We start from the raw sequence: 12207 nt of genomic DNA, 5'->3' as shown, positions 1-12207 counted from the left end.
AATTTTTTTAAATTATATAGTTTAATTAAAATATATTTAATAATAATTATGTTAATTTATATTTTACAGTATCATATATTATGATTTGAGTAAATTAATATAAGAATATTAATTATTAAGAATTTTTTTAAATTATATAGTTTAATTAAAATATATTTAATAATAATTATGTTAATTTATATTTTACAGTATCATATATTATGATTTGAGTAAATTAATATAAGAATATTAATTATTAAGAATTTTATTAAATTATATATTGTAATTAAAATATATTTAATAATAATTATGTTTAAATATGATTAAATTATTTATTATTGATAATAAAAATCTTATTATAATTTAAATAACAATAACAATAATCATTTACCAAAACAAATTTATGCTAAGGGTATTCTAGTCATTTTAGTTTTTTCTATTATGCTATTACACCTCTATTCCATTCAACCAAACACAAGATTACTATTACGCCTCTATTCCATTACATTCAACCAAACAGTGGATTAGCTATTACACCTCTAATCCAATACACCTCTAATCCCAATACACCTCTAATCCAATACGCCTCTAATCCAATACAGCGAACCAAACGTGCCCTTAAGAAATGGGTAATGTTTTGGCTTGTTTTAGATTTCATTTTAAGTGCACATAGCTTAGGGCATGGGCTATCACACGGCCGTGTGTCTTATTCATTTTAGGTGCAGGATTTTTCACACGGCATCAGCCAGTTACACGGCATGGCAACACGGGCTTGTGGTGCAACACTCCTAACCCATTTCCATCACCGGAACAGGGTCATGGAGCATTACCATAGTTTACAATTCAAATACAGTTAATTTATAACATTTACTATTCATTTCAGAAATCAATCATATTCAATCATAATGTCCCTTATATAGGCCATCGAGGCCCAAATTATGCATTAGAAACAAGTCGGGACTAAACCAGGAACTCAGAGAATTTTTCACGAAATTTTAAAATTTTTCTTAGGTGCAAAAGACACCCGCCCGTGCGGCTAGGTTGTGTGGCTCACATGGCCAAGTGACACGCCCGTAACCTAGGCCGTGTGGGCATTCGATGTGAGACACATGGCCGTGTCCCAGCCCGTGTCCATACCCGTGTAACTCTCTGACTTGGGTCACACGGCGAAGCCACACACCCATGTGCTAGGCCGTGTGAATAATTTAATTTTCAATAATTAGGTGCAAGGAACACACGACCAAACCACATGCCCGTGTGCATGACCGTGTGTCACACAAGGCTGAGACACACGCCTATGTCTCTACCCGTGTAGACGAAAAATAAGCCATTTTCAAGGCCACTTTTCTCACCCAACTTGCCTTCCACCTACAACAACATTTAAGCACATTCACCAACCAATTCATAACCCTCAAATCAAGCCAAAACAGTTTTATGCATAATATATCATAACATTTATTCAAACATCTAACTTACCAAAGTGATCAAATACTCACTCAAGCATATATTATACCTAGTGCATCAATCCATTAAGTCCAAGCACACACATATAGTAAACAATACATAGTCTCATACTTATATACCTCAAATTATGCCATCATTAGCCATTCCAATGGCTAATTACAACCAAAACATTCCATCATTTGACCTAACTTAGCTTATACATGCCATTTTACCAAAGGTAATTTCACTAATTATACCAAAATGAGCTAAAGGATAGTGTGATCTTGTTCCAACCCGCTTCCAACCTTTACGAGCTTCCGAGTACTATAAAATAGAGTAAGCATTTAATGCTTAATAAGTTTGTATAACAGAAAATTAACTTACCATTCATGTTCATTTAAAGTAAGCATACAAAGTACATCGAAATCAATAACCTAACACATATACATCATCAAGCAAGTTAGTCATGTATTTCAAATGCATTTCAAGTAACAGAGATGAGCTCATCGCATAAACATTTCTATATATTTTTAGGTAAATACAATTATTAATTCATTTAGACCTTATCTTAACTTATATCAGAACTTTAACCATTAAACCTTATGAAATATTGATGGACATCGGGTAGTACACATGAAGTGTACGAATCTGTAATTCATCAATTCATATTCAGGAGTGTTCGTAAGAACACTTAAATGGGAAGCACTCTCTCAAGCCATATAACGAGAAGCTCATGTGAGCCATGTAACGGGAAGCTTATCCGGGCTGTATAACGGGAAGCTCATAAGAGCCATATTCAGGAAGCCCATGTGAGCCAATAACGGGTAGCTCCGAAGAGCCATTAATCAAGAAGCTCTAGTGAGCCATTAATCATGAAGCTCACAAATAGCTTTTAATCGGGAAGCTCACGAAGAGCCATATAACGGGACACTCATAAGAGCTACAGTGTGTCCATAACACATGTAGGATCACAACCAATCGGGATGCTCCGAAGAGCTATTAACAGGAAGCTCGAGAGGGCCAAATATCGGGATGCTCATGAGAGCTATTAATGGGACGCTCTTTCAAGCTGTGTTGTATCCGCAACATATGCAATACTACAACCAATACAGGAAACTTGTATTCATCGATTTTCATTTATTCAAACGAGACTTAACATTTATCAGGCATTATCGGATATTTAATCAATTTCATATACATGACAATTATATAATTCACATATATTATATAATTCACATATATAACATTAAGTTAAACATATAAATGTACACAATTTAGTTACACGAACTTACCTTAACACTTGTTCGTATACGAGAATCTACTAATCTGATACATTTTGTTTTCCTGATCCAATTCCGTACTAGGTCTATCCGGATCTATACGAGTAAATTTAACTCAATTTAATACAATTCATATTCAATTCAATCAAAATTCATATTTTAGGCAAAAGTACCATTTTGTCCTATACTTTTAATTAATTTCAATTTTATCCCTATGCTCGGAAAATGAAATTCATGTAATTTAACTCTTATTTCAAGCCTAACCGAATTTTTCATATAACAATAACAGTCCATGTATTTCACAAAAATCATAAATTTTCCATGAATTTTACATCTTTTCAATTTAGTCCCTAAATCACTATTTCATGAAAATTTCCTTTACAAAAATTGTTTATCTATCAACAACCTTTTAATCCATAAATTTCAAAATTTTAGCATACTCATCCATGGAAAAATTTTAATACTTTGATAGTTTTGAAAATTAATCCCCAAAATTGCTAAATTAGATTATTGCGATCTCGGAAATATAAAAATTACTAAAAACAGGACAAGAATGCTTACCCAATTAAGCATGCTTGAATTCCTTTCTCTTAGCTAGGGTTTCCATGAAAATAATTTGGGGAAGATGATGAAATAAAATGATATTTTGTCTTTTAATTAATTATCATATTTTATTATTTCCACTTTCCAATTTAGTCCTTTTCTTTTCTTAAATTTCCATGGATGAAATATCATAACTATCTACTAAATTCTCTTAATGGTCTATTTGCCTTATAAGGACCTCAAATTTTGAATTCCACAACTATTTAATTCCTCTAGCTATTAGAATTCAACTTTTGCACTTTATGCAATTTGGTCCTTTCTAACAATTAAACTTGAAATCGATAAGATTTTCTTAACAAAATTTTCATACGTCATTCCTATCATAATGTAGACCATGCAATAATATTAAAATGATTTTTCTTTTTGACTCGAATTTGTGGTCTCGAAACCACTATTCTGATTTCACTGAAAACGTGTTGTTACATGTGGGGTAGCCACATAGCCATGTTTGAGTCCACACGGGCTGGTCTCTTCCACACGGTTTGGCCACACGGTCGTGTGAACCTTATTTTTAAAATTTTCTAAAATTTTTCTATTTTATTTCAAATTAGCCCCTAATTATTTTCAAACTATTTTAAGGCCCCGTAAACTCCATTTAAGTCCCGTCAATGTATTTATGCTATGAATGATATTTTGATTTGAATATTGGTTATTTAATTTAATAAATGAATGGTTAATGATGTTAATGGTTTCGATATGTGTCGTAATACTCTATAACCTTGATCTGATAATAGAGGCGGGTTAAGGGTGTTACACCAAAACTAAATAACAACACCATAATATTATTTTCCATTTCAATAACTGATGCGATCGTTGAAAGCACCAAAAATATCCTATCCCTAATAAATAATGAAAAAGAATAGTAAAAGGGAAGTAGGATCAAATCTTCAGGGACTGGATTTGCACAATATTTTATTCCGTGAAATCTCAGGCAGAATCTTGCCCAAGAAAACCTGCATTCCTGAAAAAAAAGAAAAGAAAATAACATAATTAAAGGTTTGGATCTGGAAATGAAAAATAAAATAAAAATTGAATTAAGAATATTGAATCGAAAATTCGAGAAATTAAAAATAGAGTTGAGAGAAAGGAAATTCTTATGGGAGATTCCAGCCTCCAGTTGTCTCGTTCTGCCTTGGGTTCAATCCTCGGCTTTTAGATGATCCTTCCCAAACCGAATAAGCCAGTTATAGTGGAAGAGGACGCCTACGACCACCAGCTCCAAGGATTTAGACTTTCGATTTAGTGGAACCTGACTCTAGCCAACAATCGCTTCTGTGGGACCGTCTTATGTTATATCAACGCTTCTCAATAAAGAATCCCACGCCATTTTGTCTCTTGGGCTCGCCAACCTCTAACGCAGTAAGCTAACGAACCGACCGTGCAACCTTCCCAAAACATACAAAGCGGCCGCCTTTGCATACATTGAAAAGCTTACTTCTTAAGGGACATGGACGGAAGCGTCAGCCCCGTAGTGCGGAGAAATGATGAATACTCGGCGAGGAGGCTAAATACGGACTCTAAGCCTCAAGAACCCTTTTTGGGGAATATCGACAACCTTCGGCTAGATGGGTTTAATGGCTCATGGTTGTGGTGGAAAAGAAAATAAATAAAACAAAAATGGAAATTTTATTGAAAGGAAATATGAGAAGAACAAAAGCCTAGACTTTTGGGGAGATAGTGTTTACACAAAAAGATGCATCTCTTTTGAGTCACTTCACCCACTGTTTATAGTGTTAGGGGAGATAGTCTAATCCTACTTAAATTCCTAAAAGATAAATACATTTAATTGAAGATAAATAAAGATAAATAAAATAAAATCCTAAAATTAAATAATTCTTAATAATTATCTTAATATTAATTATCCTAATATAATTAAAATAGAGTCTGATAGAATAAAATCTCTTCTTTTTGCATTTCAACCCTTTTGTCATCCATGCTTGCACTTTTGGCACTAACTTTTCCTTGTGTCGCACATTGGCCCATTTTATCTCTAAATTCACATTTTTGTCCCTTAATTTAGTCCCTATGAGATAAAAGATCATAAATAGCTCAAATTAGTAGGATCATACTCAGAATAAATACATAATTAATACATAAAAATACGTTATTCTGGAGTGTTATCAACAACCCTATTACCAGCAGTCACGTAAGCTAGTTTTCCACTTCAACAACAACAACAATATCAGCTTATGCGAGCTATCACGTAAGGTGGTATTTCACTTAAACAACAATATTACAAATAACAACATCAAACATCATGTTTTTCTCTCCCTCCTCATTGCTTCCTTCAATGTTTTAACTTGTTTCAAAACACCCAATAACAAAATTCATGAATGGGCGTCAATAGTGGATCAAACCAGGTGAAAAAATGACATGAATTTTGAAATTCACTCCCATACTTCTTACACCCAAAAAACCTCTTACCTGGGTTGTCATTAGACTAAGAAGTCTTTAAATTGGCTGGGTTTCCACAATAGCACACTAGAGTCATGGTTGACATCTCTATTTATTCTGTTTTCCTTATTCTCATCTTATTCTCCTCCTCCTCCCCTTCTTCTTCTACTGCCCAGCTAGGGTTATTAAATGAGGCTGTTTAAATGATAGCAAACCCTCCAATTGGCCAATTAAATGACAGTAAGGAATTAGTTAAATGCCAAGTCACTTTTCCATTATGTCTATAACGAAAAATGGTTAGTGGGACTGATTTGTTATTTTTTGAAAGTTAAACTAAATTGAAAGTTGAGTGACTGTTTTGTCATTGAAATAAAAGTTGAGTGACTGTTGGTGTACTTTACCCTATTTTTTATCATCATTATATATATTTTTCCATGTAAATTAGATGGACGAAAAATGTTGATGTGCTTTCTTAATTGTTTTTAGTTACTGATTTTTGAAATTAATAAGATTACAATATTTTAAAATTTTTAGGTAAATTACATCATTAGTCACTAAACAAGGGGTAAGTTTTCGTTTTGGTTACTTAACTAAAAAAGTTACGATTTGGCCACTGAACTATTCAAAAGTTCTCATTAAGTCACGAAATTATTCAAGAGTTTTTGTTTAAGTCACCGAGTTGCTATGTTTTTTTCTTTTAAAAAAATTCTATTAGCGAGCTCCAAGTGATGATTTGTCGATCAATACAATGGATCAGTACCCATCGACAAGTAGAAGAACATACCTTAGATCCAAGTCAATCTGGCGATCAATGTCGGAATCAGAGAAAAAAGTTGTTTAGATTTTCGTTCGCGTATTCGTGACGTCTAAAGTTTTTCATGAAAAAAACTGAACTATAGAAGAGAAGGGGAAAGAGAGCTTTCGGTTGGTGCATATAGTACGAACAAAGAAAGCTATATGGCATTGATTTTAACAAGCCCAATAACTTAAATGAAAACTTTTGAATAGTTCAATGACCAAATTATAACTTTTTTAAGTTAAGTGATCAAAACGAAAACTTATCCTAAACTTATCTAAAATTTTAAAAGAACCAATTTGCTAAATCTTGAAATTGAAAGGAACCAATGAAGAGCCTTTACCAATAAAATTACATACAAATATTTTTTTTTTGTTTAAAAGCAAAATTTACACTCAAACTAACTATATCATTTTTCTGATTAAGGTACTTAAATCTTTTAGATTAAATGTATTACTTAAACTATCAATTATTTTATTTTACTCATAACACAATAACAACTAATACGAACAAGATATTTTATATTTTTGGGTAAAATAAAATATAATAAATATTTTAAGTACCACTTTTAATAAAAATTAAATACCTAATTAAATAAAATTTAAATTTATATATTTTTATAATGTTTTATAAATAATATTAAAGTGTTACGTAAATGAACCTATTAAAATAAATTATATCGAAATGAATTATATTAATTTTAAAATAATTATCTTTTAAGTTTAAAACCATTTAAACTAGATCCAGCCCATTGTTTCCATCCCAAGATGCACGTGGTTTTATAAAAAGGAATATATTTCAGTTTCATCCTTTACACTTTGCATTTATGCGCTTTAGTCCTTAATTCATATTTTTATTTTATTCAATTACAATCACTCATTCCCCAAATTTGTTGATATGCGTACTCATGATGTACACAATACACTAATGAATCGAATTATTTGTTACACAACATTAAAGAGGTATAACCTTCAAACATTCTACACCTTTCACCAATTTACTTATAATTACAATAATAATAAAAATTATTCTTTCTTTGTCACTTATCAGAGATTTTTTATTATCATTGATATATATTTTTATCACTTAAAATAAATAGACAAAAAATGTTGAGGTGCTTTATTAATTTTCTTTAATTGCTCGATTTCAAATTTAATAAAACTAAATTGCTTCACAAAATTTTAGAAGAACCAATTTGTTAGGTATTGAAATTGAAAGGAACCAAAGAAGGGATTTTACCAATAAAATTATATATATTTTGGCTTAATTACAAAATTGACACTTAAACTATATCAATTTTCTCATTTAGGTACTTAAAATTTTTTAGTTATATATAGTACTTAAACTATCAATTTAGTTTTATTTTATCCAAAACACAAATACCAACCAAAAAGAACACATCATATGCTTTTTGAAAAAGAAGAAGATGAAATTGATATTTTAAATATCAGTTTTAACCTCCCAAAAATTAAGTTATATTTCAAAGGTAGTAAAAGTATCATGGAGGGTTTTATACTAGAAGCTAGATTACATTTTGTACTATTTACTAAAAAAATAGGTAAATTAATCCTTATACATTATATTAAAGACCAAATTAGTCATTCTGTTCAAAATTCTATTCATTTTTATTGTTAAAAATTTGTTCATATATGTCAAAGTGAGGTACACATGACACGCTACGTGTAACTGTTTAGTTATTCTGTCAGCTATAGTAATTTTTAACAGTAAAAATACATAAAATTTTAATAAGAAGGATCAAATTACTAATTTACTTATTTTATCCTCCAATTTTATAATCAAGCCAACTGATTTTTATTCTAGACTCCTGTATAAAATTTCCGACCCACTCTAGATCTCTCTCACATCTTCTACCTCTATTCTCTGAGCCAATCCCTCTCTTTCCTTCAAGTTCCCAACAGACCAGGAAATTAAATAAGGTAATTAGTTTTGAAACCCTAAACTTGAACGTTTCTAATCGAGTTATCTGGTTTCGATTTTTTTCTCTTTTGGTTTTTCGATGTTTATGCTTGTTACTCTGTCTTATCTCGTGATTCTTTTTTCTGTTTACTTTCTTGATGAGGAGAAGTTTTTTTACGGAAATAGCGTTTATTGCCGTTATTTCCGATAACACTACTGCCGCGATCTTTAGCGGTGGTGGAGGACGGTGTCGCTACACGAAATAGCGGCAGCGATGCCGGCATTTGAAACTCTGGCAAGAAGTATTTATACATTTCTTAAAACAATCCATCAGCCTGAACCGATATTATGTCCTTAAGCGTATTTGAACTGTAATTGCAATGGTGTCAATTTAGGACTCAATTGGCTTTAATTATTTACTATAATTTGTTGTGCATAATAGATTTTCCTTTTAGAAATTTGAGTAGGTGATATGATTCGAATGAAAAGTGTATATATCATGAGGCAGCGTAATTGTTTCTTATAATCTTTTACCGAATGCTTATTTATAATTATCATGTTTGTTATGAAGTCCTAATATAAACATCGAATGGACACGCAAAAGAGTCAACCCGACGAGCAAAAGAGTCAACCCGACAAACAATCGTCGTCTGCTGCTGCTCCCCTAGTCTCGACTTCGTGTAGGAAGAAAAAGAACGAAGAGGCCACCTTCCTTGAAGACTTGAAGGATCACATCGATGAGTTCATTAATGCTTCAATGGAAGAGCACAAAACTTGCTTTAAGAAGACCATCCAGAAGGTTCTTTCCTTGATCTTTCGCGCTATCGTTTTTTCATTATCCTGTGCAAGCTTTTGTGTTATATATATATGTTATGTTGATATTGTTGTCTTAAAAGAATTCGGGGTCCTTTTCAGATGTTTGGGATGTCGAAAGTTGTAGCAGAAAGGAGTGCGGCTGAATCCAAGGAAGCTGAAACCGTGTCGAAATAAGATTATCTTCTTACCTCTTTAGTAATGTGACTTGTGGACTACATTTATATGCATTGAGGTTGCACTGAAATGTAGCTTTTGGTTTGGTCTAAACCGTGTAGCAATGCTTTCATTTTGCTTTGGTTACACTTTCCTTTCCTTAAATTAGTTTTTGATTTTATAATTATAAATGCCTAAACCGATTCTGTAAGTTTTCTGTGGATTCATGAACAAGGTTTTGTAAGAAATGAACTTGTGCTACAGAGATTGGTAGAAAATTTTGGCATGAAACATGTTAGGTGTTAGTATAGCTAGAGGCAAAAGAAAGATTTTGTGGCTTCAAACAATTTGACTAAATACATGTATATTTCACCATAACTTTCCCCAGTGGAACGAGTCTTGTTGCTCCTCTGGTGTCTTTTTGTTGCTGAGATTGAATGCTGTGTACTCAGTAAGGTTAAAGGATTGCATGGTGGATTATTTATAGGGTTGATGTGATTCTCTAGAACTATCCCACAGCAAATACATATTTGTGTGTATATACATTGTTAAAATATACTCCAACTCTCTGTAGTTTTCACATATGTGGAATTTAGTCTTTGATTTATTTTCATGAATTTTGGACATTTATTTTTTAGATTTTAAATTTATGGTTCAATTATTAATACCGATAAAATTGTTTTGTTGAATTTATTGGTGTGATATTTTGAAATAAAAAAAATACTCATCTAGTAATTATGTAAAAAGAAATGATGTTGTAATGAATATAAATTTAACAGAAGTGTTTTAACGATGTTAACCATTAAACTTGTATTTTAAATTCTGAAAAAGAGAGGGATTACTTATTTTAAACATAAAAGTATGATTAAATTTCAAAAATATGAAAGAATACAATAACTTATAGCATGTTTTAATCTATATATTTGTTTCCATCCTGTAGCTTGCTAGTTGCATTATTAAAACAAAGTAACTGTTTATGTCTTGGCGTTGAGGTACATTTGTTTTACCAATGTGATATTTTCACCTAAAATATCTATTTGGAAAGCTCTCATGTAGTCAGGTTTGGAAAGCAGTATCTCCAGCGTATAAATGATTGGAAGCTTACATTCCCATTATGTCATGTAGACATTTATAAACTACTCTACCGTAGATTGTTTTCTGCACATTCAACTAATTTGTTAGTTCCACTTTAAGCCCAAATCGGCTTACTAGGTCATAAAACATCACAAGAAGTTTAATTTATTTAATCGTAACTAAAAACTAAATACTCCTTAAAATGAATGCAAATGACATAAAAATATTTGAATACAAGCTCTTTAAGTAGTGAAAAAAGCTTAATTTGTCATAATGAATTATAACAGATTAGTCAAGTATGCGGCGTTATAATACATCTTGAAAAAAAATAGTCTAAAATATTTGACAAAAATACACGTAATGTACTACTTCCTAATTTGCTCCATTTCCTCAAATTTGCACTTTTATTTTCTTAATTAAAATCTCAAAAAAAAAATCCAATATTAAAATTTTGGGGTTTCTAAGAACTTCCTTTGAAGTTTCATGTTTATCTATAGTCATTCATAACACAAAATTATTAGGGCGTGGTGATAAAAATAAATTTATGAAAAATTAACAAAAGCTTTAAGACGTATATCAATGCCACTTTCTTTAAGATTCTATTCGCCCTAACCTATATTATAGTGTGTAAACGAGTTACTAGCAAATGAACCTCGAGGATATTATGAAGCCTAATGTCTGTCTATATTTTCCACTGACTGAAACAGTCTACTGAGCATTGAGCACAGCAAAGCAATGATATCAATTTCTATAAAGAATTCTTGCTGCAATTCTTTATAGAACAATCTAGAAATATAAAAGGTGGTGACAGAATAGAAAAAAAACTTTTGATGTGCTTTTTGTTGTGTCAGGTAAATGAAATTTGGCTCTTATTTATAGGAGTTCTCATGTCTCTTCATAAGAACACAACTATATAAATAGATAGTCATATCTTTTAACCATAAATATAATTGTTCAATAGATGTATCTTGAATAATCATGATTCATTGTTAATAATAAAGTAATATAATTTTTGAATTTAAGAGACATAATTCATCACTATGAAATGTGATAACTCTTAGTTATTAACCAAGTGATATAACTTTTGGTTATTTATAACTTTTCATTTGCAACTATTGGAACACTATAAATATTTTGAAAATATTCCAATAGTCTCCCCCTATTTTTAAAATATTCTATTTTTTGATAGTCTTGGAAATCAATTGCATAAATGAAGGTGCCTTAAATTGAACCTTTACTTAGTGAGAATATGTTAAGGTTAATTGAATATTTCACTAACTATTCCATTTGATTAAGTGAACACATCTCACACAATGATCTCAACACCAATCAATGCATAGTATCTAGGGATACTATTATGACCATGTGTTTATAATCTCTTTTCATGAGTGCTATCAGAGCCAATCCCTTGAGCTCCTAGAATCGACCACACTTCCACTCACATAAGTAAATCAAATCGAGAGTGTTCCCGTAATTATAACACTTTAGCATATTTATGTTATGAGTCTATTAAGAGTATAATACTCATCATTCCCCTTATCACCACGTATACTTAACACTTTTTACCTTGGGATGATATATTATATATATTATTATTTTATAGTGCTAACAATCACATAGTGATGATGTAATTTGTCTTATTGAACTCAAGACTTGACGTTATACCAAGCGTTGAGTTGAGTTTCCATCATGGGTGACTCAAATATTATAGGCTTGTACATTATCCCTAAAATTTTAAAAGTTCAACATAGT

The 12207-nt window shown here is 31.2% G+C and overlaps 1 protein-coding gene across 1 annotated transcript; it reads left to right on the top strand.

Moving 5' to 3' along the window:
• The first annotated feature begins 8274 nt into the window (after window positions 1-8274).
• On the top strand, window positions 8275-9659 carry LOC107918524 (uncharacterized). The gene is made up of 3 exons (XM_016848098.2): window positions 8275-8432; window positions 8984-9211; window positions 9328-9659. Exons 2-3 carry the CDS (start codon window positions 9002-9004, stop codon window positions 9400-9402), a joined length of 285 nt encoding a protein of 94 aa, XP_016703587.1. The 5' UTR covers window positions 8275-8432; window positions 8984-9001; the 3' UTR covers window positions 9403-9659.
• The last annotated feature ends 2548 nt before the right edge of the window (window positions 9660-12207 follow it).

Source organism: Gossypium hirsutum, chromosome D13, assembly GCF_007990345.1.
Source record: "Gossypium hirsutum isolate 1008001.06 chromosome D13, Gossypium_hirsutum_v2.1, whole genome shotgun sequence".
Taxonomy (NCBI): Eukaryota; Viridiplantae; Streptophyta; class Magnoliopsida; order Malvales; family Malvaceae; genus Gossypium; species Gossypium hirsutum.
This window is presented reverse-complemented; position numbering and strand designations above follow the sequence as displayed.

Coding starts and splice junctions, on each gene's coding strand:
- LOC107918524 (XM_016848098.2), top strand. CDS start 9,002: ATGGACACGCAAAAGAGTCAACCCGACGAGCAAAAGAGTCAACCCGAC. Junction 9,212..9,327: donor TTAAGAAGACCATCCAGAAG/GTTCTTTCCTTG, acceptor GGTCCTTTTCAG/ATGTTTGGGATGTCGAAAGT.